Source organism: Coregonus clupeaformis, chromosome 36, assembly GCF_020615455.1.
Source record: "Coregonus clupeaformis isolate EN_2021a chromosome 36, ASM2061545v1, whole genome shotgun sequence".
Taxonomy (NCBI): domain Eukaryota; kingdom Metazoa; phylum Chordata; class Actinopteri; order Salmoniformes; family Salmonidae; genus Coregonus; species Coregonus clupeaformis.
In genome coordinates this window covers 3,064,302-3,090,792 of record NC_059227.1, presented here as the reverse complement: position 1 = coordinate 3,090,792, position 26,491 = coordinate 3,064,302, and the positions used below count along the sequence as shown (strand labels likewise).

Genomic DNA, 26,491 nt, shown 5'->3' with positions numbered 1-26,491 from the left:
TCAAGATAACCAGAAGAAAAAAACCTTAACCTGACCCTCCCATCCTCCTCCCGCTCCTGCTGGCTTTCGCAGATTCTTCCGTTACTCTCCTGAAGTTGCCGTTAATAGGCTACAGTAGGAGTTGGCAACCTTTCTTATGTGGAATGCCAATGTATCTTACCCTTTCTAACCATAATGCCAGTTATGGTTTTCATATGCACATTTTCATGGAGCAGTCTAATTTATTTTATAATAATGTCTTCATATCTCAAAACCATTGTCATGTGGTTAATCAAAATTCTATCCAAATCTAAATGAAAATGATACAAACCTAAAAAGTAACTTATATTGCCATTGCCAGCTATGTAAAAATAGCCTACATAAAGCCAACAAATACAAAATTACAGCCTGCAGGTAGAAAATATAACTTGGGTCTGGCCCGAAGCTTGCGCTAGCAAACTTGCCACATACTCCTGAGTGGCGCAGTGGTCTAAGGCACTGCATCGCAGTGCTAACTGTGCCACTAGAGATCCTGGTTCGAATCCAGGCTCTGTCGCCGCCGGCCGCGACCGGGAGACTCATGGGCGGCGCACAATTGGCCCAGCGTCGTCCAGGGTAGGGGAGGGAATGGCCGGCAGGGATGTAGCTCAGTTGATAGAGCATGGCGTTTGCAACGCCAGGGTTGTGGGTTTGTTTCCCACGGGGGGCCAGTATAAGAAAAATATGTATTCACTAACTGTAAGTCGCTCTGGATAAGAGCGTCTGCTAAATGACTAAAATGTAAAATGTAAATGTTGTATAATATTATGGGCCCTCAGAGTTTCGGCACCAGTGAGCTCGGCAGACACAGCTGTAGGCTATTTGCGCAATGGATAAGAAGTAATCAGGTACTTGGATCAGAGCAAGACATTTTTCCCTTTCACGCTGAGTGGGTATCGAAAGGGAGAGAGCTGGAAAGATTTTTCAAATACATTGAGGAACTTTTGTCATTCCCAATGGATGTAAAAACAGACTTGGTTTGCTTGCTGTTTGAGGTGAAGGATACATTACTTTGAGAAGCTCCACAGCTCATTAGTGGTGGTGTGTTAAGCCAATCAGAAATACTATCAGATCCCCAAATGGACACATTTATATGCCTACATTTGCGCGCAGGCCAGGTAGCCTGCAGATGGTGATTGATAGGCCTACTTCAGACGTGCTCAGAGTCAGGATAGTCAGGTGCTAAGTAAATAAGGAGTGCAAGGTGCTTATTAGGCCTAAATGCGAATTACCTGAGGGGATGCAAGCCCACTTATTCAAAAGGACTAGTGAGTGAGTGGACCTCCAACCATCCCACTTACGTGTACAGTATGTGTGTGTGTATGTGTAAACTTTCCCTTTCCAGTGTCTCTACTCCAGGGATTCCCAAACTTTTTTGGCCCGCGACTTTTTTGGCCTGCGACCACACAATGTAAAATAAGTTATGTAATCAACGGGCAAATTACTTTTTAAAATGGGGGCTATTACAGTGTATTACAAATCAGTCTGACAGTACTTTTATTTTAAACTTTAAAGTAAATATTTTTCTCCCCAATTTCGTGATATCCAATTGGTAGTTACAGTCTTGTCCCATCGCTGCAATTCCCGTACGGACTCGGGAGAGGCGAAGGTCGAGAGCCATGCGTCCTCCGCATTGCTTCTTGACACACTGCTCGCTTAACCCGGAAGCCAGCCGCACCAACGAGGAAACACTGTACAACTCAAATCAAATCAAATGTTATTTGTCACATACGCCGAATACAACAGGTGTAGACCTTACCGTGAAATGCTTACTTACGAGCCCTTAACCAACAATGCAGTTCAAGAAATAGAGTTATGAAAATATTTACTAAATAAACTAAAGAAAAAAATGTAATTAAAAGTAACACAATAAAATAACAATAACGAGGCTATATACAGGGGGTACCGGTACCGAGTCAATGTGCGGGGGTACATGTTAGTCGAGGTACTTTGTACATGTAGGTAGGGGTAAAGTGACTATGTACAGATTATAAACAGCGAGTAGCAGCAGTGTAAAAACAAAGGGGGGGGGTCAATGTAAATAGTCCGGGTGGCCATTTGATTAATTGTTCAGCAGTCTTATGGCTTGGGGGTAGAAGCGCTCCGGTACCGCTTGCCGTGTGGTAGCAGAGAGAACAGTCTATGACTTGGATGACTGGAGTCTTTGACCATTTTTTGGGCCTTCCTCTGACACCGCCTAGTATATAGGTCCTGGATGGCAGGAAGCTTGGCCCAAGTGATGTACTGGGCCGTACGCACTACCCTCTGTAGCGCCTTACGGTCGGATGCCGAGCAGTTGCCATACCAGGCGGTGATGCAACCGGTCAGGATGCTCTCGATGGTGCAGCTGTAGAACTTTTTGAGGATCTGGGGACCATGCCAAATCTTTTTAGTCTCCTGAGGGGGAAAAGGTGTTGTCGTGCCCTCTTCACGGCTGTCTTGGTGTGTTTGGACCATGATAGTTTGTTGGTGATGTGGACACCAAGGAACTTAAAGCTCTCGACCCGCTCCACTACAGCCCCATCGATGTGAACTGGCAACCGAAGTCAGCTTGCCTGCGCCCGGCCCGCCACAAGGAGTTGCTAGAGCATGATGGGACAAGGACATCCCGGCCGGCCAAACCCTCCCCTAACCCGGACGACGCTGGGCCAATTGTGCTCCGCCTCATGGGTCTCCGGTACATATTAGAATATGTAATGTGCAAAGATATTGAAGGAAAAATGAAATTTGCAGTGTACAAACTTAACATGATGAATCGGAAGGACATTTACTCTTACAGGTGGCCAAAAATAATTATCTTAGAGCCACACCCCTAATAGGCCACGCCTCCTGAAAATACCCTATGGATTACATTAAAAAAGACCCAACTGCTGGGTCAACTCAACTGATGGTTAAAAAATCAACTGATGGTTAAATGAATCTATGTTTGGGTAATCCAAACAACCCAACATGTTGGGTTATTCACTCAACCCAACTGGCTGGGTCAAAATAACCCAGCGTGTGTTCTGTCCAATATTGTTATTAACCCAGCATTTTTTAGAGTGCAGTCACTGAAGGTCACTCAATTAGCCCACGTGAGCAAAACATTTTGAGATTGGTAAATTAGTCTACCCAGCTATCCAAACTTGTAGTAATCACGGCCAAATTACAGATTGGGCAAGAAGAGCACTTGTCCAGGGGCCCTGACCTCCAGGGGGCCCGTATTGATTTTGTTAGTCAATCTCACTCAGATATAATATTAACATGGCATAAATCATGTCAAAATGTGTCAAATTGCAGGAAATTAACTCACTTTTAGTGGTAGCAGCTGTATTGTAGTCATAGCAATGGTCTCTTTGTGAAACATTCTAACCAAAGCCATGGGTATAAACACAGATATAGAATCTCATTCTATGTCTATGAGTATAAAGAGTAAATGTGTTCTGGAACCTGTGTGCTTTCCTTTATTACGCATTGAGAGAGACGGGCACTGTGTCGTTCCAAACCAGGCACAACCAGACACAACAGAATGTATTTTATTTCAAACCCCTGGTTGGAAGCTAAAGTGCCTTGCCAAAAGTATTCATCCCTCTTGGCGTTTTTCCTATTTTGTTGCATTACAACCTGTAATTTAAATTGATTTTAATTTGGATTTCATGTAATGGACATACACAAAATAGTCCAAATTGGTGACATGAAATGGAAAAAATAACTTGTTTCTAAAAATTCTCAAAAATAAATAACGGAAAAGTGGTGCATTGCATATGTATTCACCCCCTTTGCTATGAAGCCCCTAAATAAGATCTGGTGCAACCAATTACCTTCAGAAGTCACATAATTAGTTAAATAAAGTCCACCTGTGTGCAATCTAAGTGTCACATGATATCAGTATATATATATATACACCTGTTCTGAAAAGCCCTAGAGTCTGCAACACCACTAAGCAAGGGGCACCACCAAGCAAGCGGCACCACGAAGACTAAGGAGCTCTCCAAACAGGTCAGGGACAAAGTTGTGGAGAAGAACAGATCAGGGTGGGGTTATAAAAAAAATATCTGAAACTTCTGGAGAGGGCATGAACCCATTGCGCCAGTCAGACATCGATGACAGGCAGGTCAAAAGTAAATCAGTTTTCTTCCCTCTTCAAGCTGCAGAGAAATGAAATCAGCCTCTGTTCTTATTCAACAGACTGAGCCCGTGTAGGATCCAGAGTTTTAATCAAATCCAGTCTGGTAATGTATTACCTGTTATTGTATTCTGAGACATCAGTGGGAAAAAAGATTCAAAAAAAGAAAGGAGGCATTATTATCATAGAGAAAAAAAAAAAAAAGGAAGACATACAAGACCACTGATAATCTCCCTCGATCTGGGGCTCCATGCAAGATCTCACCCCGTGGGTCAAAATGATCACAAGAACGGTGAGCAAAAAATCCCAGAACCACACGGGGGGACCTAGTGAATGACCTGCAGAGAGCTGGGACCAAAGTAACAAAGCCTACCATCAGTAACACACTACACAGAGACTCAAATCCTGCAGTGCCAGACGTGTCCCCCTGCTTAAGCCAGTACATGTCCAGGCCCGTCTGAAGTTTGCTAGAGTGCATTTGGATGATCCAGAAGAGGATTGGGAGAATGTCATATGGTCAGATGAAACCAAAATAGAACTTTTTGGTAAAAACTCAACTCGTCGTGTTTGGAGGACAAAGAATGCTGAGTTGCATCCAAAGAACACCATACCTACTGTGAAGCATGGGGGGTGTAAACATCATGCTTTGGGGCTGTTTTTCTGCAAAGGGACCAGGACGACTGATCTGTGTAAAGGAAATAATGAATGGGGCCATGTATCGTGAGATTTTGAGTGAAAACCTCCTTCCATCAGCAAGGGCATTGAAGATGAAACGTGGCTGGGTCTTTCAGCATGACAATGATCCCAAACACACCGCCCGGGCAACAAAGGAGTGGCTTCGTAAGAAGCATTTCAAGGTCCTGGAGTGGCCTAGCCAGTCTCCAGATCTCAACCCCATAGAAAATCTTTGGAGAGAGTTGAAAGTCCGTGTTGCCCAGCGACAGCCCCAAAACATCACTGCTCTAGAGGAGATCTGCATGGAGGAATGGGCCAAAAATACCAGCAACAGTGTGTGAAAACCTGGTGAAGACTTACAGAAAACGTTTGACCTGTGTCATTGCCAACAAAGGGTATATAACAAAGTATTGAGAAACTTTTGTTATTGACCAAATACTTATTTTCCACCATCATTTGCAAATAAATTCATAAAAAATCCTACAATGTGATTTTCTGGATTTTTTTTCCTCATTTTATCTGTCATAGTTGACGTGTACCTATGATGAAAATTACAGGCCTCTCTCATCTTTTTAAGTGGGAGAACTTGCACAATTGGTGGCTGACTAAATACTTTTTTCCCCCACTGTATTATCCACACATAAAATGAAGTTTAATATAATGAAGAAATTCTGCGAGAAGCGGATAACATGTGGTGCACAGTAGGGAAACAGTCCAATAACTTACTGCCCACACCTCACATCAGACAGAGGAGGTGTGTGTGTGTGTGTAAGTGTATACAGACACAGGGTGGCAAGAAAGAGTTTTTATTATATTTCAGAATGACAAATAGTTTGACACTTTTTTTGTTTCAATACACAAGCAAATCTTTATAGACAATCATTAGCTAGTTGAAACCAAATAAAATCATTTGTACACTTATATTTTACAATACACACTGTAGCTTTTCACTAACTAAAGCAATATGCAGGAAGGTATTGCTATTTGTATAGTACAGCTAATTATTACAGTTGATATGAAAAGCCCCAAAAATAAGTTATTTAAATACCAAATTACATATAAAGAATGTGCAACTCTTGTTAATCATTTCATTTATGTAATTACGATTTTTTGTAAGACTGCAAAAACAAATTGGAAGTTAAGTCATTGGAACAGGTTAATTCATGAATGATTATTAATTACATTTGTACATTGACTTGGCATTGGGAACTCAATACTAAGAAAACTATATACCAGTATAACCCATTCAAACCCTTTACCTTACCTGAAAACAAATTCCGCTTATGGACTTAATGACAACTTTACTAATTTTGCGTGTATTTTATAATTTACTTTCTAAAGTGCATTTTACAGTGACAATATTTTTTCTTTACAAAAAACATCTTCAATGTTAGGTATTTTTGTTTCTTGAAAAACTCCCCCTACCAGTACAAACCTGAAGCACCACTATGATTGAAGAGAAAAGGCATCAAACTTCTATCGAGTGTCCACTGCAAAAGCATCCACCTATGTTACACCACTGTGTCAAACTTATATTTTTTTAAACCCGAGAGCTAGGGATAATTGATTGCAATATGAAGTACTTCACACAACTAGAATGACATTACGTGGGTGGATCCACTCACACCAAGCTTGGACTAGGAATCCACTACAAGGGACTCACAGGTCTGGTCTGCTTTTTCAGTGAATGGGGATTCAGTAGATTCCTACAGAGGTGAGGTGACCATCTCCCATTCTCATCTGTCCTCCCTGACTGTGTCTCTCTCTTAGAACGTGGTGCTGTGGCTGGCTGTTGAACATGGGACACTGTTTAAATCAGACTTCCTGTGGATTAACATCTGTGCTTAACAAGAAAAACACCTATTGAGCTATGTGGCTGCTAATGTGTGTGTGTACATACAGAATTATCACTTTGATCTCATACATCTGCCGGCAGCTAATCGTGTGTGTGTGTGTGTGTGTGTGTGTGTGTGTGTGTGTCTGCTACTAACAATCACCGTCATTACAAGCCTTTGCACATTCAAAACATATAGGCCTGGTGAGGCTTTGACACAATCAAGCCTTAGTCAAAGAGAATGTAGATAGGGGTTGAAATGCCAATTTATAATGCTGAGTACATGAATAGATATTTATCTAACTGTTTTCTTTACATAATGGTAAGGCAACTTAAAATGAGCTTGTTTAGATATATGGAGAAGATATTGTCTGCAAAGAAAAGCTGATCTCCCATGGAAGATTATTAGAGCGGTACTGTGTAGAGAGCCTTGCTGTAAGGACCTACATATTGGAGGATTACATGCAACCAAGATATGTTTTGAAGTCTGCAATATAATCTGACCTATAAACTGATGTCGACATCTGTCTGACTGTCTCTTACATTAACTGAGATGGCCTGAAGACATTTCAGACCTTGACATTCCACAAAGCAGACAAACAAATACTTATTGAACACATACTGTAAAAACACCTTGAAATTAGAATATATGGTACGGTATATTACAAAAACACTATAGTATGATAGAAAATAAGGATTTTAAATCCCAATACAACAGCATTGTTTACTTATTTCATGTTTTGTGTTATGTTTTAGTTGATTAACTGCAAGAAAACCCATTCTCCAAAGTCTTGCTATAGCATTTGGCAATGGGATTAACAACAAAGGTGAAACGCACATTGAAAGAAATTGCTTTGGCCAAGCTACATATTCTTATTACGCTCCAGTGCTTTTGTCTCGCACAAGAGATTAAAATTAAGCACTTATTAAACACAGGTCAAAACATTGATAAACAGTCTTTTATACCTTTATAAAAAGTCAAACCTAAAAAAAAAAAGTGTGCTATTTTCCTTAAAGGCAGTACGTCTCAGTCTTGTGTTATAAGACTGGGGAGGATGTTTCAGAATGGAAACAGTCCCACTCAGAGAGAGAGAGAGTCTACAGTCAGTTTTAAAGGCATCTGATAACTGTTCACGGCAGTCTGAACAGTCTCACCGTAAACATCTGAAAGAGAGGAATAGAAAGAGAAATAGATCGATAAAGACATGGGGGAATAAGAACAGGTTTTCTGCTCCTAAGTCTCAGGTTTGGACTGGGCTGCAACTACAACCCGTCCAGTCAAAATCCTCAATAGGTGTTGAAAGCTGTGCCGTGGTCACTTGCACAGTTATTCCGTTCTGCATTTATTTGCAACTGTGCTTCAGTCTCAACTTTGTCAACTGAGCAGACAGCCATGACATAGCCGTTCAACTGTCCTAGTTTCACCTGCATTGGTTCCACTGTCACAGTTACGACTGTGCGTCTCTGGGTGCGCTGACCAATCGGGCTTCGCTGACCAGTCTACGGGCATGCCTCTCGTCCCGCACCCCCGCCTCCCACACGCCGCTCTCCGTGAGAGATGACACATGCCCCAACGTGTCATATCCTGCCTTCTCCAGGGGCGTGGCGTACATGGGCAGGCCGATGGACACCAGCCAATCAGAGACGGTGCTCACGTGACCCGGGGAGAGAGGCTTCCTGCACATCTCTGTTAAACCTCCAAACGGGATCTGAGGAATACCGGTAAAAACATTCAGGAATTTTGTGTAATAATAAATTATAATAAAAATGATAATACATAAAACATAGTAATGACACCTTAAACGTGTCATCTGAAAATAACAGGCCCCATCATTGCCCTGGTGACCATGTAGCTAAATGCTTATTGAATCTGTCCAATAAAGCCTAGCAGACAGACAGATAGTGGTGCAGTACAGTACTCACAGCCATGCGGTGCTGCTTGCGGAGCTGCTTGACGCGGACCTGGTCTATTGCGCGGGCCACATCTTTCACTGGCTGCTCCAGGTCTTCACTGTAGCGCTGCACAAGGGGCTGGGGGATACCACACCGACCATGCTGGATGGAGGGAGAAATGGAGAGAGACAGAGGGAGAGAAACTGGGGATGAGTGAGGATAGTGACACACAGACACACGTATACACACACACACACACACACACACACACAAACGTGCACACATGCAAACACACTCAAAACATATTGGCATGGAAACTCATGCACATTGGGAGATGTGGTTTTCATTGCCACCATACTGATGGAGAAAGAGAGACCCTCTACCTGGGGGCACAACAACTCACACTTATCTACTAAAACCCCAAACCATGAAAACTCTAAGTAACCATGACCTGGAGTAAACCTGGAGTACATCTGGGTTGCTACGCAGGGAAACATTAAATCCATATTTGAAAGAAACAGGGGAATCTCTCCTGTATAGGCCCAGATAAGACAAGCCAATCAGAAACCATAGTGACTTCGTTCTCTCTCTCCGTTTCAATAAATATATCTGTTAGCCCCTGTCAAGACCATAAAGTCATAGACCAAAACACAAGATGCAGTGAGACCAAAACCCTACTCTGCACATTTATTGACTACAGTCAACCTAAACCTCTACAAGAACCGCATGTTTTAGAACAGCTCAGAGACTAGGGATGAAGTAGGAGCTCCTACTTATTTTTTTATTTGCTAATTTGAACATTATGAGGCTGGAGAGGCCCAGTTTCTGTCTGTTTATGAGAGAATGAAGCAGACTAATAATGTGAAATAACGAGTCAAAACACTGGCGAACTGACGAGCCCATTGGATGGGAGATAAATTCATATTTAAAGGATAGACCGCTGAGGGAGAGTAATGTTTTAAGAAAACTGTCTCAAAAAAGAGAGAGACAGAGACACACAAATGATGCGGGAGATCCCATAACATGTCATAAGTAGATTAGACTAGCCAATGGTTGATTACTATGCATGAAGAGAGAATACAAGGGAATTCTGTGGGGGAAAACATTGAAAACATCTCTCTCAAAACGCTCCAGACCCCTGGAGTCATGGTCAGTGTCCAGCCAGTCTCCAGCCAGTCCAGGACAACCCAGCCAAACTGGACCGGAGGCCACCTAGAGTGGAGGAATAGAGAGATGCAGGGGTGTATGTAGATGTGGACACAGCCAAGTGTCCTGTCTGACCCTAGCATAGCCCTACTTCCAACACTACACCCCTAGTGTTCGGAGAGTGACACTGCACTGCAGCATTAATCCTCATTTGTAAGGGTTGATGTGAGGTGTGACCCAGGTGCGGTGCAGGATAGTAGGCAGTAAGCAAAGATGGTGAAACAAGGATCTTTACTGGTGGTCCCAAAGCCAGGATACAAAATAACGGACTTATCACATAAAAATAAAGGAGGTGCAAATTGGTCTCCAAAAACAGGCTGACAGCAAAAATACGAAATACTAACTATGACTGAAAACAACAATGGAACAGGGAGAACACTTCTCAAGTACCGTCTCGTGATCAGACACTGATGTGTACTGCTTGACACAAGAAACTAGCAGAGAAAACTGAGCAAGGGAACACAGGGAAGGGAGGGCATAAATACACAGGTGAACAGATAGACCCAGGTGGCGATTTGGAGTGCGGGACCTGGGGAAGAGGTGAGGACTGGTAGGTGGTCTGGGACGGTGGTTTGGGCTGATGAGTGGTCAGTGGAGACTGGAACAGGATGGGGGCGGAGCCTCCCTCCAGGATGAGCCTCCCCGTGGACCAGTCTATCCGGGGTTTGTGGGCGACCAGCCAGGGGTGCCCGAGGACGAGGGGACACTCCGGAGAGTCCACAATGAAAAACTGGATATCCTCCCATAGCCCCCCCGCCACCCGGACACGCACGGGGACAGTGTGCCGGGTGATGAAGCCCGACTCCAACGGCCGGCCGTCCAGGCCCATGACCGGAAACGGCTCGGAGAGGGAGAGTAACAGAACGCTCCACCCTTGGGCCAGCCCCGCGTCCATCAGGTTTCCCGCGGCCCCAGAATCCACCAGTGCATGCGCCCGTCGCGCAGCGCGGTCCCACTGAACCCTGACGGGGAGAAAAGTCAGTGAGTCTCTGGAGTTGGGGTTCCGGCTCGCTAGCACCCCTCCCGATACTAGCGAGGCCCTCCCGTTTCCCGGCATTTCCGGGCATGAGTCGCAGTAGTGACCTGCCTGGCCGCAGTACAGACAACGTTCCTGGCGCAGACGCCTCCGACTCTCCATCCTGGACAAGCGTGCCGCCCCCAGCTACATAGCCTCCTCCTGAGGCTTCGCCTCCCCCTGAGGCTTCTCCTCCCTGAATCGGCGGAAAGCCTCTAGGCTGATAGGGGGACGTGGAGGCGCGCCTTGCGTCGTGCCTCTCTCATGCGCCCTCTCACGACGCCAATTGTCTACCCGCACTAAGAGGTCGACAGAGGCCGTCCAGTCGCTCAGGCAGCTCCCTGAAGGAGAGTTTGTCCTTCATCCCCTCCGATAGCCCCTGCGCGTAAAGGACGACCAGGGCGGCCTCCTCCCATCCTGCCTCTCGAGCCCGGGTCCGGAACTCCACAGAGTAGTCCGCCACCGAACGGTCACCCTGTCGACAGGCCGCGAGCCGCCTCCTAGCCTCGTGCCCCGACACCACCCGAGAGATGTCGAACACCTTGCGTAGCTCCCGGGTGAATTGGTAGGAGTCGGAGCACGCCGGAGTTTGGCTCTCCCACTCCGCGTAAAAAAATGGAGCACATGAAAATGAAATGGGTTTCCATGGCCGAGCAGCCACACACCAGCCTAAGATCACCATGTGGAATGCCAAGCATCGGCTGGAGTGATGTTAAGCTCGCCTCCATTAGACTCTAGAGTAGTGGAAACGCGTTCTCTGGAGTGATAAATCATGCTTCACCATCTGGTAGTCCAACGGACTAATCTGGATTTGGCGGATGCCAGGAGAACGCTACCTGCCCCAATGCATAGTGCCAACTGTAAAGTTTGGTGGAGGAGGACTAATGGTCTGGGACTGTTTTTCAAGGTTCGGGCTAGGCCCCTTAGTTCCAGTGAAGGGAAATCTTAACGCTACAGCATACAATGACATTGTAGACGATTCTGTGCTTTCAACTTTGTGGCAACAGTTTGGGGAAAGCCCTTTCCTGTTTCAGCATGACAATGCCCCCGTGCACAAAGCGATTCATTGGGATTAATTGGAATGCCGAATGCGAGCCAGGCCTGTACGACGAGCAAGTGTCCACATACTTTTGGTCATGTAGTGTATTTCTCACCCCGGCCCCAGCCCAGCCCAGCCCAGCCTCAGAGCCTGTCTGTGGTTAACCTGGCAGAGATGGAGCTCCATATTAAAGAGCAGGGCTCGGTGTGTGTGTGTTTGTGTGTGTGTGCACAACTCGGGCTCTGGCATGGTGTATGACTGTTTAATAACCTCAACCCGCCTGCCTTCACTGAGTTTCAGCCCCGTAAACTTAACAGGCTATCACTCGTCTGCCCACAGAAGATTTTCCCCTGTCATTGTCAAGCTGTTAGTCTCTCTCTCTCTCTCTCTCTCTCTCTCTCTCTCTCTCTCTCTCTCTCTCTCTCTCTCTCTCTCTCTCTCTCTCTCTCTCCTCTCTCTCTCTCTCTCTCTCTCTCTCTCTCTCTCTCTCTCTCTCTCTCTCTCTCTCCCTCCCTCCCTCCCGTATGGCCCACTGCTATTGTTGGCAGGAAGCGGGTGCCATTTGACAGGATACAGGGTCCAGTCTGGTTATGTCTGAGTCCAGTAGCCTAATGCACATTACAACACAGAATCAAAAGGCCTTGACGGCCAGGAGACAAAAACACAACATAACGCTTCTAATAATGTATTTATTGACCTCATTTACTGGACTCCTTTTCTGACTTATAATGTACTTTCTCACACAGAGTTAGTGGGAAAGTCCTCATCACTTGTGACCCAATCTGCACCGTTTATTAAAGTGCTTTCTTTCATTTGTACGGGTGTAAGATTATCTACATTTTATTTATTTATTTAACCTTTATTTTATCAGGGAGTCATACTGAGAACAATGTCTCTTTAACAGATGAGCCCTGAATTACAGAAATGACAGAAAATCAAAATATAAATACAAGATGCAAGCAGAAAGAAAAACACGGTCATAAAAAACAAACACATTCATCAGTAATAAGGTCCTCAATCAGCTTTCTGAATTGCCCTAGAGGCACCAGAACATCAAATCTAAGAACATTTTGACGATTGTTCCACAAAATAGGTGCAAGAAAACTAAAAGCTGATTTACCTAACTCAGTAGAGACCAAAGGAATTTCCAGAGTTAGCCATCCCTGAGACTGGGTGTGGTAACTCATAAGTCTAAAGTTTATTAATGATGTTAGTTACAGTGGGACTTTTTGTAAAAGGGCTTTAATAAATGAAAACATAGCAATGTATCAACCTACGTGACATCAAAGAGGACCAACCAACTTTCTAGTAGAGAATGCAGTAATGAGTACTAAAACTGTCACCCATAATAAAGTGCAGTGCGCTATGATAAACTGCATCTAACGGCTTTAATGAAGTGGCAGCTGTGTTCATATAGATGATGTCGCCATAGTCTTGGACCGATAGGAACGTCAATGGAATAATCGGCTTTCTACTATTTAGCGAGAGGCAGGATCTATTTCTATAGCAGAAGGCCATTTTCATTCTCAGCTTCTTAACTAACTCATCAATATGCTTTTTCAAAGACAGCTTTTCATCTATCCTTCTGATTGACAAATATCTAATGCCCAGATATTTATAAGCACGGACATGATCAATACGGACACCATCCAAAATGCATATTTTTAATGCACTCTAGAGAACAAAATATACTATAATGAACATATAATGAAGCATACCCACATCCATGTGTGGGCTATATAACCCCTAGCTGTGACAAACTGGCCTTGAGCGAGTGTGAGTGAGATTTAGGAGGTGGTGGATGGGTGTGTGTGTGTATTCTACACAGTAATAACAGGTACATAATCATGGTAGCAGGTTGTGGTGGTAACTGACCTTGTCTGAGTAGGGTTCCTCTGTGAGGTCAATGCCCTCGGCCTCCAGTCTCTGCTCCAGCACATTGTGGAGATCGACGGCCATCTTAACATGGGACACCTTCCTGGCCACCGTCATCTTGCCACCACCCCCCTGGATCTGAGCCTGAGGGCAGGCCGACTCGGGCAGGTCAGACAGCCAGGGAGGGGGCACGGCTGGGGGGGTGCCTGGTTCCTCTGGCTCTGGAGAGGCAGTGGCGGTGGAGGCAGGGGAGGCTGGAGTAGGGCTGGCTGGAGAGGGGGAGGCAGGGGTACTAGAGGCCTTACTGGGGAGGGCTGGAGCCCTGGGACTGGGGTTGCTGATGACAGGGCTGGGGGGATGAGAGTTGGTGGGGGTGGAGGTATAGGAATGAGTGGGGGAGGAGAGGACCAGAGAGGGGTGGCGCATCCCATTGGCTAGGCGCTCCTTGGACTTCTTGATTGGAACGGGAGGGGGCACTGGGGGCTTTTTGGGGTGAGTCCGGATGCTCCTCTCCCCCAGCTGGGGTTCAGGAGGGCTGGAGATCGGGTTGGGCAGGCTCTCCCGGGGCTGGGGGAGCAAGGTGATGGGACAGGGTGGTCTGAGGGGCAGCTGGGAAGGTACATGGGGGAGGTCAGAATGCCATTTAGGGCTCACAGCACTCCCCCAATTCTGAGCCGGTGGTGAACCCCCATCTCCATGAGCCTGGAGGCCCTTCACCGGGCTGCTGGTGCCCAACTTGGAGCCACCATTAGCGGGCTTGGCCTCCAGGCTGTGGTCCTTCTTCTGGTCGAAGGCCTGTTCCCAGTGGAGGTCCCCCAGGGAGTGAGATCTCTTCCAGGCCTGGGGGCCGGTGGCCTCCGGTGGCCCGTCCAGGTCCTCACAGCTGAGACTGGCCGGCATGGGGGTCTGGCGGGGGCCCTTCCTCAGCCCCAGCATGCTGAAGCCCCTCAAGGTGGGCTTGAGGAAGAAGTGCTTGGTGAAGTTGACTGTGCGCTCCATCTTGCTCTGCTGCAGTGCCTCAGTGGACTGGGTCATGGGAAGGGTGGGGTAGTCTGGGGACTGGAGGCCCGCGGAGGAGTGGATGGAGCGAGATGTCTTCCTGCTCTTGCCTGAAACACAGTGAACAACATATCCCTCTTCATTCTAGAGCTGGGACTAGTTACATAAACATATCCCGACATTGACTTCAAACAGATAGCGACAGAACACTAACTGAGACCTGATACTGAGGTGTACTGTATGTATTGGATAATGGATTTCATATCACTATGGGTGCTGTGCTGTTTGTACTGCGTTTCGATTATCACTATCAGTTGTGAATATGAACTTCCTCTAAGAGGACATGTGAATCTGAAACAACCCTGTTCACACACAGAGCTTCAGTCTCTATCTCACTATGTATGGCCTTAGATCAGAAGGTTGATCATATTTAAGAGTACAGTTGGACACAGTGACATTAGGTTATCGGTCAGTAGAAAGCATGAAAACAGCACCGCTTTTCCAACTGCATGCTAGAAATGCATGTCATATTGTACATTCTACTTACACCGCATGCTTATGTAGGTATGACATACAATACTGTAGCTGAGACAAAACTAGCCGGTGTAACGTTCAACTAGCCAGAGTAACGTGCACAACAACAAGAAAATTCTATTTTTAGTGATGATAGCCTTATAAATGCAATGCTGCACTCGTAATACAATTTCAGACACATAACATCAGTATAGTACGTCTCAAAAAACACATTACAATAACAGAAGGCTAGGGGCCAATTTACCATCATGGCTTATTAGAGCAACATGAAGACGTGTCTAGAAGAGCACTAGATGCCATATGGCAAGTCTCATTTAATAATGAATAGTGAAATTATATCATACACAATTTTCATCATACACATCACACACATCAGTAATCTTTATCTCTATTAATTTGGAGAGCAGTAAAAGATTGATGCAGATTGAAGTCAGTCTGATGTTTTTAAAGTTGATGTGCTGTTTCATTGGGCTTGTTATTGCCAATTTTCCCTACAAAGATGTCGGATATTTGGCCTAGCTAACCACCATCCCAGGCTAGCTTCCAATCATTTGTTTAATAAAGATATTTTGGATTTCCTATCAGGGCATAAGATAGAAGTATTGACACCAGAGTCAGATGTCTGCTTTTCAAAAGAAATCAATGCTCAAACACTCCACTACACACAACTATTCTTAAAAAACAGACACTCAGTAATCAATCTAAATGTTGCTGATTCTTTGTGATGGTGGTACATCAGTTGTGATGAATACTGTACATTAGCTAAATGGACTCAATTTCTCTAGTATGATTACTAGTATGATCTAGTATGGTCACACTGTGATTATCTTTCACCCTGCTGGTCATCTATGAAGGTTTGAAGAATGATTCATCTTTAAGAGTGATCTGGCCTTAATGGCCATGCACTCTTATAATCTCCACCCGGCACAGCCAGAAGAGGGCTGGCCACCCCTCGGAGCCTGGTTCCTCTCTAGGTTTCTTCCTAGGTTTCTGCCTTTCTAAGGAGTTTTTGCTAGCAACTGTGCTTCTACATCTGTATTGCTTGCTCTTTGGGGTATCTGTATAAGCACTTTGTGATGCAAAAAGGGCTTTATAAAATACATTTGATTGATTGATTGATGAGGATGCAAAGTGGATCACAGTTATGTAACAGTTATGCTCGGAAGACCATGACCAAGACCATGTCCACTGAGTGTACAAAACATTAGGAACACCTTCCTAATACTGAGTTGCACCCCCTTTTGCCATCAGAACAGCCTCAATTCATCTGGGCATGGACTCTACAAGATGTCGAAAGCGTTCCACAGGAATGCTGGATGTCCTTAGGGTGGTCGATCATTTGTGAAACTGTTGAGCGTGAAAACTCAACAGCGTTGCAGTTCTTGACACACTCAAACCGGTGCGTCTGGCACCTACTACCATACCCCATTCAAAAGCACTTAAAAATGTTGTCTTGCCCATTCACCCTCTGAACGGCATATATACACAATCCATGTCTCAATTGTCTCAAGGCTTTAAAATCCTTCTTAACCTGTCTCCTCCCGTTCATCTACACTGATTGAAGTGGATTTAAGAGGTGACATCTTTAAGGGATCATAGCTTTCACCTGGATTCACTTGGTCAGTATTTGTCATGGAAAGAGCAGGTGTTCCTAATGTTTTGTATACTCAGTGTATATCTATGTTCATAATCGTGAATGTTGCCCAAGTACTATAAGCAGAATGTACAGCAATTTACAAGGCAGTAGATAGCATTGAGTGCTGCACTTTACCATATTACCGGTCAGTAATCAAGATGGGACAAGACCAGATCCTGAACAACTAGTACAGTTGATTTTTGTGTCAGATACGCAAAATATATTTTTATAACAGACATACCCCTACCCATCTTCACAACAACTTTGTCAATATGACTTGACCATGATAATTGACCATCCAATGTTATACCTAGTAGTTGAATTTCCTCGAATTGCTCAATGGTCACACCCTTTATGCACAACTCCAGTTGAGGTTTAGGTCTTAGAGAATGTTTGGAACTAAATACAATGCTTTTAGTTTTAGATGCATTTAAGACCAGTTTATTATTAATCCCCCATTCTGATACTGACTGTAACTCCTTATTTAGAATTTCAGTGAGCTCACTTGCTTTGGGTGCTGACATGATGGCTGGTGGTACTTAAAATGGGGAATAAATGAAATGGTCTCAAACACATCAAACACCTCGTTTTCTATGTGTTTGATACCATTCCATACACTCCATTCCATTCATTATTATGAGCTGTCCTCCCCTCACCAGCCTCCACTGGTGTGGAATCATCCGCATTCATAGTCATTCTAGCTTGGTGTAAAGAATAGAGAAGAGTAACGGCCCAAGTCAACTGCCCTGAGGGACACCACACTGTTCATATCTGATGTTAGAGAAGCTTCCATTGAAGAACACTCTCTGGGTTCTATTTGATAAATAACTCTCCAACCATGTGATGGCAGGTGATGTAAAGCCATATCAAGTGAATTTCTTCAATAACAATTTATGATCAATAACATCAAAGGCTGCACTGAAATCTAACAATACAGCTCCAACTATCATCTTATTATCCATTCATTTTAACCAATCATCAGTCATCTGAGTCAGTGCAGTACAAGTTGAGTGCCCTTTTCTATATGCATGTTGAAAATATTTTTATCTGAAAAATAGCATTGTATTTGGTCAAACACAATTCTCTCCATCAGTTTACTAAGAACAGGCAGCAAACTGATTGGGCGGCTGTTAGAGCCAGCAAAGGGTACTTTACTATTTTTAGGAAGTGGAATTGCTTACTTCCACGCCTGTGGACACACACACTCGTTTAGGCTTTGGTTAAATATATACCAAATAGGGGTGGCAATACAGTCTGCTACCATTCTCAATAGTTGTCTATACCTGGTGGCTTATCATTATTGATGGATAACAATAGTTTGTTCACCTCTCCCACACTAACTTGACCAAAACAGCAATCCTTTCCTTTCATTTTTAGACCTTTTATACAAAAATATGTTGGTTCACTGTTCAATGTTGTCATTTCACTTCTGAGTTTTTCCACTTGAAATTATTGGCAATATAGAAAGGTTATAAATGGCCCACCACCTTCAATGAATGATGGAGATGAATTGGATTTCCAATGTGTCTTATGTCATTTATTTTGGTTTGGTAATATAATTTCTTATTTTTGTTAAGTTTAGTCACAATATTTCTCAATTTACAGTATGTCAACCAATCACCTGAGCAGCCTGACTTGTTTGCCAACTCTTTTGCAAATGTATTCTAACCACAACATTTTTTTTCAATTCATCATCAATCCAAGGGGGATTTAATAGTTCTCACTGATCATTTCTTAACAGGTGCATGTGTAAAAAGGGTGGTTATGTTTCCACTTGACACTGCAGAACAAAGTAACAGCATTGCTTCCGTCCCTCTCCTCGCCCCAACCTGGGCTTGAACCAGGGACCCTCTGCACACATTGACAACAGTCACCCACCCTCGAAGCATCGTTACCTATCGATCCACAAAATCCACGTCCCTTGCAGAGCAAGGGAAACAACTACTTCAAGGTCTCGGAGCGAGTGACGTCACCGATTGAAACGCTACTAGCGCGCACCTCTAACTAGCGAGCCATTTCACACCGGTTACACATGCTTGTCAACAATAACATATTCATACTTTTACAAATACTTCCAGTGATGCATCTGGATTCACGTCGTCATACACATCAGACCAACATCATTTTTTTACATCTTCAACAAAAGAGTCCTGAAAAAACATTCTGTATGAAATTCCTTTAGGCCCAACCTTTGGCACTTTGGCTTTCCTTGTTATTGCCACAATGTTATGGTCACTACAGCCAATGGTAACTGATATTGCTTTGGAGCAAAGCTCTGGGATGGCGAGATTAAGGGATGTATAAAGTCATAATGTATGTAGGAGGATGGTTGAGAGAGTTTCTGGCTGTAGTAGAGAATGTATGAGGCAGAATAATGCAGATTGGTTTGGCAGGGCGAATGTGTAGAGACACAATGAGATACATTTATTAAAATGCAGAATGTACACTGAATGTTATGTAGCTAATGGTGAGTGTTAACGACTGAGATGGAGAAATGAGAGACACAAAGAAAGAAGGAAGACACGTTAAATAAAGCAAGCAGGTCGGAGTAACTTCCATCACAGAAGTGGTTTATTCCACAACTAAAATCCCTACTGTGGCAGATTGCACATCTTTCAGAACCGTTATGACACACACACATAGAGCAGAACAGAGAGCAACCATAGAGAGAGAACCCACTGGGCAAAACAGTGGTTGAATCAACGTTGTTTCCACGTTATTTCAAACAAAGAAATTCAATGTGATGACGTTGAATAAACATAGAAAATTGATTGGATTTGCAAAAAGTAATCAATGTGAAGGAATTTAGTCTTTTTTTCACTTAACTTTTAACCTAAATCCAATGACATGGTGACATTTTTTGTTGATTTCACGTTGAATTCACTTTATTTGACAACTCAAAACTACATGTTGAAATGACGTCTGTGCCCAGTGGGAAGTCAATTATTTAAGCAATGGTTTATGAATTATGATTGAAGCTAAAACACAGCACTCAACTGTAGGGGAAACCAAAGCACACAGTCTTTTAAAAAACATATTTATATATTTTTTGTACTTTTACCCCTTTTTCTCCCCAATTTCGTGATATCCAATTGGTAGTTACAGTCTTGTCCCATCGCTGCAACTCCCGTACGGACTCGGGAGAGGCGAAGGTCAAGAGCAATGCGTCTTCCGAAACACGACCCTGCCAAGCAGCACTGCTTCTTGACACACTGCTTGCTTAACCCGGAAGCCAGCCACACCAATGTATCGGAGGAAACAACGTACAACTGGCGACTGAAGTCAGCTTGCAGGCGCCCGGCCCGCCACAAGGAGTTGCTAGGACAAGGAAATCCCGGCCGGAAAACCCTCCCCTAACGACGCTGGGCCAATTGTGCGCCGGTTCATGGGTCTCCCGGTCATGGCCGAACCCGGGGCTGTAGTGACGCCTTAAGCACTGCGATGCAGTGCACACACAGCATTTTTAAGGGGGAGTTTGAGTAGTCTCAACTATACACAAAATGTTCTCACAAATATAGATCTGAAATACACTTCCATAATCAGGTGGATGGAGCTAGGAGACAGACATAACGGATAGAGAGCGGAGAGGTTTGATTGGCTGGCCTTGGTCAAATGGAGAGCGATGACGGACTGTTCAGGTTAGAATGCTGAAGCATGACAGAAGAGGAGGAAGAGGAGGTGGCCCAGAGTGGAGGAGGAATCACAGTCACTGTAGCGCTAGGCTAGGTATGTCTGCTATTTTATATACAGTGGGGAAAAAAAGTATTTAGTCAGCCACCAATTGTGCAAGTTCTCCCACTTAAAAAGATGAGAGAGGCCTGTAATTTTCATCATAGGTACACGTCAACTATGACAGACAAATTGAGGAAAAAAAATCCAGAAAATCACATTGTAGGATTTTTAATGAATTTATTTGCAAGTGGATGGTGGAAAATAAGTATTTGGTCACCTACAAACAAGCAAGATTTCTGGCTCTCACAGACCTGTAACTTCTTCTTTAAGAGGCTCCTCTGTCCTCCACTCATTACCTGTATTAATGGCACCTGTTTGAACTTGTTATCAGTATAAAAGACACCTGTCCACAACCTCAAACAGTCACACTCCAAACTCCACTATGGCCAAGACGACAAAGAGCTGTCAAAGGACACCAGAAACAAAATTGTAGACCTGCACCAGGCGGGAAGACTGAATCTGCAATAGGTAAGCAGCTTGGTTTGAAGAAATCAACTGTGGGAGCAATTATTAGGAAATGGAAGACATACAAGACCACTGATATATCTCCCTCGATCTGGGGCTCCACGCAAGATCTCACCCTGTGGGGTCAAAATGATCACAAGAACGGTGAGCAAAAATCCCAGAACCACACGGGGGGGACCTAGTGAATGACCTGCAGAGAGCTGGGACCAAAGTAACAAAGCCTACCATCAGTAACACACTACGCCGCCAGGGACTCAAATCATGCAGTGCAAGATGTGTCCCCCTGCTTAAGCCAGTACATGTCCAGGCCCGTCTGAAGTTTGCTAGAGTGCATTTGGATGATCCAGAAGAGGATTGGGAGAATGTCATGTGGTCAGATGAAACCAAAATATAACTTTTGGTAAAAACTCAATTCGTCGTGTTTGGAGGACAAAGAATGCTGAGAGTGCATCCAAAGAACACCATACCTACTGTGAAGCATGGGGGTGGAAACATCATGGCTTTGGGGCTGTTTTTCTGCAAAGGGACCAGGACGACTGATCCGTGTAAAGGAAAGAATGAATGGGGCCATGTATCATGAGATTTTGAGTGAAACCTCCTTCCATCAGCAAGGGCATTGAAGATGAAACGTGGCTGGGTCTTTCAGCATGACAATGATCCCAAACACAACCCCGGGCAACGAAGGAGTGGCTTCGTAAGAAGCATTTCAAGGTCCTGGAGTGGCCTAGCCAGTCTCCACATCTCAACCCCATAGAACATCTTTGGAGGGAGTTGAAAGTCCGTGTTGCTGCCAGCCCAAAAGCATCACTGCTCTAGATGAGATCTGCATGGAGGAATGGACCAAAATACCAGCAACAGTGTGTGAAAACCTTGTGAACACTTACAGAAAAACGTTTGACCTGTGTCATTGCCAACAAAGGGTATATAACAAAGTATTGAGAAACTTTTGTTATTGACCAAATACTTATTTTCCACCATCATTTGCAAATAACTTCATTAAAAATCCTACAATGTGATTATCTGGATTTTTTTTTCTCATTTTGTCTGTCATAGTTGACGTGTACCTATGATGAAAATTACAGGCCTCTCTCATCTTTTTAAGTGGTAGAACTTGCACAATTGGTGGCTGACTAAATACTTTTTTTCCCCACTGTATCCACTGTCATTAAGAAAATATTTCCATCCAATATTTTTGGGGTTTGTCTAGGCATGTACGATCTTTGGCAACATGGTCACTATAAAGAATAAGCACAAGATAAGTTACAGAAATGTTTTCAAGTGACTTGAAATGGCATGGAGAAGAGAGAATGAGCCGGCATTGGGAGAACGGACACAGAGCCATACCACAGCAAATAACTGGGCAGTGACTTTACAAGGTAAGTTATTTACAAGGTCTCAGTTTTCTACAGTAACACCACCTCTCAAAAGAAATACTTCCTCATGGTGTCATGATTGGTCTGGTCTCCCAGCAACCACTCAACCTCCTGAGGCGGAAGAGGAGGAGTAAGAGGAGTTCTCTGTCCATTGTGAGATTAGAGCAACACGGGCACTAGCGTCGAGTTGAGCAGAGCAGTTATGTGCATTTGAGATGTAGGGTGTTGTTCCCTTTGTGCATAGGGCCCCATTGTAGGGTAGACTAGCGATCTGGGCGTGGGGGTTACGGCCTTGTCCCTTAGGATAGGGCTTCTGCAGTGAAGGCAGAGAGAGCCTAAAGATGGAGAGGGCAGTGGAAAGAGTAGAGTGACAATGAGAAAAATAGAGAGAAAGAAAGAGAGAGGGGGGAGTGCATCTCTCCCCTCTCTATGACTCTACGCAGCTAGGCGGGGCGGAGGTAAATGGGGTGGGGGTGTGGGTGGAGCTAGGAGACAGACATAACGGATAGAGAGCGGAGAGGTTTGATTGGCTGGCCTTGGTCCAATGGAGAGCGATGACGGACGGTTGAGGTTAGAATGCTGAAGCATGGCAGAAGAGGAGGAAGAGGAGGTGTCCCAGAGTGGAGGAGGAACCACAGTCACTGTAGTGCTAGTCTAGGCCCAGGCTAGGCTAGGCTAATGCCAGGCTAATCCCATTAGCGGGAGGCTAGTCATTACCATTATCCAGGTTCTCATTGCTTTCGTAGCAGCCAGAGTCACGTGGCGAGTCGCCCACCAGGCTGTGGCCCTCTGACAGCAGCTTCTCCTGAGAGCCTGACAGGCCGCTACGCTCCGGGTCGCTGCTGCCTATAGACACACACGACACAGAGACAATATAGTCAGACATCCAGAAACGTACAGAATGATGTAGTATCGCAATCCAGACAAAGTCATAGACAATGCAATCAAACAGACAGAGCGAAAGGTATGTAAGAGTGTGTGTGTGAGTGAGTGAGTGAGTAAGTGAGTGAGTGTGTGTGTGTGTGTGTGTGAAAGTGAGTGTGTGTGTGTGTGTGTGCACTCACTGTCATACTCCTGCAGTAGCTCCACAGCGGTGAGCAACACAGCTCTGTGTTGAGGGTCTCTGATGTTGAGCTCATCTAGATCCTCCTCCTCCAGCAGCTTGAAGGTGTCCAGGTCCTCGTAGCCATTAAACAAGAAGGTAGGCATGTGCTCCTGGAGAAGAGAAGAGGAGAGGAGAGAGAACAGATTGCAGATCAGATCTTCCTACCCCATGCGTGAGCGTGACTGTAACTATTATAAGCTAATCAGCTAAACTGGCCTAGGACCAATTGTTAATGACACAAAGGGCATTTTTCTCTTGCATAAACAAGCTATGAGCTAAAAAAGGGATCGATGTGGCCACAGAAAGGGAGGGAAAAGTTGGGAATTGTGGGAAATCAGGTAAAGGAAATTATCTACCCCACCTTTCCACCACAGGCGACAAGGAGGATACACACACAATTTAACAATAGCACAAAGCTAGTCATTAGAACCTGTGGTGCTATCTCTTAGTGGGAGGACACCAGGAATCACAGTCTAAAATATCACACTACACCCTCTGTTTGTTTCGGAACAGGCACAGCTAACATTAACATTTCAACCCATCATAATTGGTTTCCACGTTAAACATGGAGATTGTGGAAACTGGTTCAGTCTAAAGTTTTGTCCAACCCACACATCTAAAGGGTACAATACACACAGACTGCATGACACCACTGCAACTATGGAGACTTCCATCGTTAGCATAACAGTGACTTTTAGCTCTATTCCTGCTAGGATAAGTAGAAATAATGATGAGACAAAACCAAAGACCACTACTCTACACAGCCACAAGAACCTTCTCATATGATCTTAAGTCTTTTATGTAACCTAACATATTTGAAGGCCAACGCACGTTTGCTCCAAGATACCCCTACAATCAAGTTGAAATGTTAGATTCAAAAGATAGAACATAGAAAAAGATGGAGAACATGGCTGCTTCGAAGCAAACTCCACTTTGTCATTGTGTTTTAAGGAACGCCCTGACAACAATGAGCTCTGTCTTATGTAGAATGAGTCAGCAAGTTTATTACGGTGTCTTACTCTCATTTTTGTTGTCACTTTATGGAGTAAATATCCTCGACTCAATCGCCAGTAAAAAGGTGCATCAGTAAATCAAACTGAACTCCCTAATGCTAACCAAATCTGGACCGAGAAACCCAGAATTTGCCCTAGTACTTCTTTCAAATAAACAAAGCATTTATTTTTTATAAATACTTGTCAAAAACAATAATTTATCCTGAGCGTGACATGAAACAGACCCAGAACAAGGTGGAACACAGTCTCAGTATAATGTCTTCACATGGTCCCCAGTTAATGGTGGGGTTAGGGGAACTTTGTTTAGTCTGCTCTCTCCCTCCCCAAGTCACAACTACGTACGTGACGAAACGTACCTTGATGCACATGTACTCTATAGTAGGATAATAGCACTTATGGGAGGTCTCAAGGCCTGTAATATAGTCTCGCTCTGCCCAGGCAATGATAATGTACCATTATGGTACTTGTGTCCTTGAGTTAGAGGAGAGCCCTTGGACATAGCCTGTTCTGTAATCTGTCATGTCAGAGCTCCATCAGGCTGGGCTTACCCAGAAACAGCCCACCTACTGTGCTCTCTCCCTGGGGAGGCTGAGCTGGCTAGGTTGGGTGGTTGACGGGAGAGGCTGGGTGTTTTCTAGATGGCTGGGATATGACTGGGACTGTAGGAGGGAAGTTGTAGGACTACTGTTACCTTGTCCAGAAAATCTTAGCATTGGTGTGTGAGGTTTGTGTGGAGTTTGTGTGAGAGTGTGTGGACGTGTTTAACTATTCTTGTGGGGACTTCTGGTAAACAAATACAATTTTGACCAACTGGGGACATTTTGTTAGTCCCCACAAGGTCAAATGCTATTTCTAAGGGGTTTAGAGTTAAGGTTATATTAGTGTTAGGGTTAGAATTATGTTAAGGGTTAGGAGCTAAGGTTAGTTTTAGGGTTAGGAGCTAGGGTTAGGGTTAAGGTTAGGTTTCTGGGTTAAGGTTAGGGTTAGGGTTAGGGTAAGAGTACGGGTTAGTGTTAGGATTAGGTTTAGGGTTAGGGGTTAGAGAAAATAGGATTTTGAATGGGACTGAATTGTGTGTCCCCACAAGGTTAGCTGTACAAGACTGTGTGTGTGTGTGAGTGTGTTATACAAGTGTGTCTGTGTATGTACGCGCGTGACATGTGCAAAGCTGTGTGTCCAGTGTGTATACCTTGAGGTTGATGCGTTCCAGCAGCTCCTCTACAGAGGTGGGTTTGGGAGGTCTGCCCTTCCTCCTCCTCCTGACGGGTCTCTTGGGCTTCTCCTCCTCCTCACTCAGCACGTCCACGTAGATGAACTTAAAGGTGCCCACCTTGTTGTTGAGCAGGCCCATCCACGTCCCCATGGGGGGCTTACTGATGATGTCAATCACATCCCCTCTCTGGAACACAACATATACAGGATATTTTAGTACAAATCTAAAGCCACACACAATCTAGACAAATCATTTCCATTGTATGTAAGACTGTGTGTGTGAGTTACCTTTAGTTTGAGGGAGTCTGAATCATAGGGGCTAGGCGTGAAGTCAGTGTGCACTCGTGCTCTGCCACAGAAGGGCCCTCTGTAGGGAGGCTCCTCGTCATCTCCATCCTCAGACTTCACACTCTCTCTGTTACTGGCTGACGAGTCTGTGGTGCTGACTGTCTGACCACCTGGAACACACAGAACCAAGACCACACATTGTCAAACCACAGATGTACACATCACCCAAAACCCATCACTTGAAGCCAGTGCGTATATAGTGTGCTGCTGTCTCCCCATAGACAACTCTGTGTATGTCTGATTTGTGTTGATAAGTGTGGGAACCAGAGAGCAAAGCCTTCCTATCTAATCATTAGCATGTGTCTTAGCCCCTCCGACCCTATGGGCCCAGACCAACACCAGTCAACTAGGGACAGACTCTCTCTCACTAAAAAACCTAGAAAAGGATAACAGGTAGCCTAGCGGTTAGAGAGT

The 26,491-nt window shown here is 44.6% G+C and overlaps 1 protein-coding gene across 8 annotated transcripts in view; it reads right to left on the bottom strand.

Annotated features, from left to right (window-relative positions):
- Positions 1-5,588: 5,588 nt before the first annotated feature.
- The window catches only part of LOC121552280 (SAM and SH3 domain-containing protein 1-like), a 323,777-nt gene continuing 302,874 nt past the window's right edge, over positions 5,589-26,491 (bottom strand). For 7 of the 8 annotated variants that reach the window (XM_045211224.1, XM_045211230.1, XM_045211226.1 and 4 more), the window contains 7 exons: positions 26,018-26,187; positions 25,707-25,916; positions 23,464-23,614; positions 23,117-23,245; positions 13,661-14,769; positions 8,556-8,687; positions 5,589-8,341 (listed from right to left, as the gene is read on the bottom strand). In XM_045211224.1, coding sequence (XP_045067159.1) covers positions 8,081-8,341; positions 8,556-8,687; positions 13,661-14,769; positions 23,117-23,245; positions 23,464-23,614; positions 25,707-25,916; positions 26,018-26,187 — 2,162 coding nt within the window. In that variant the 3' untranslated portion in view covers positions 5,589-8,080. The remainder of the gene's footprint in view (positions 8,342-8,555; positions 8,688-13,660; positions 14,770-23,116; positions 23,246-23,463; positions 23,615-25,706; positions 25,917-26,017; positions 26,188-26,491) is intronic. The other variant, XM_045211225.1, reaches the window with a different exon arrangement.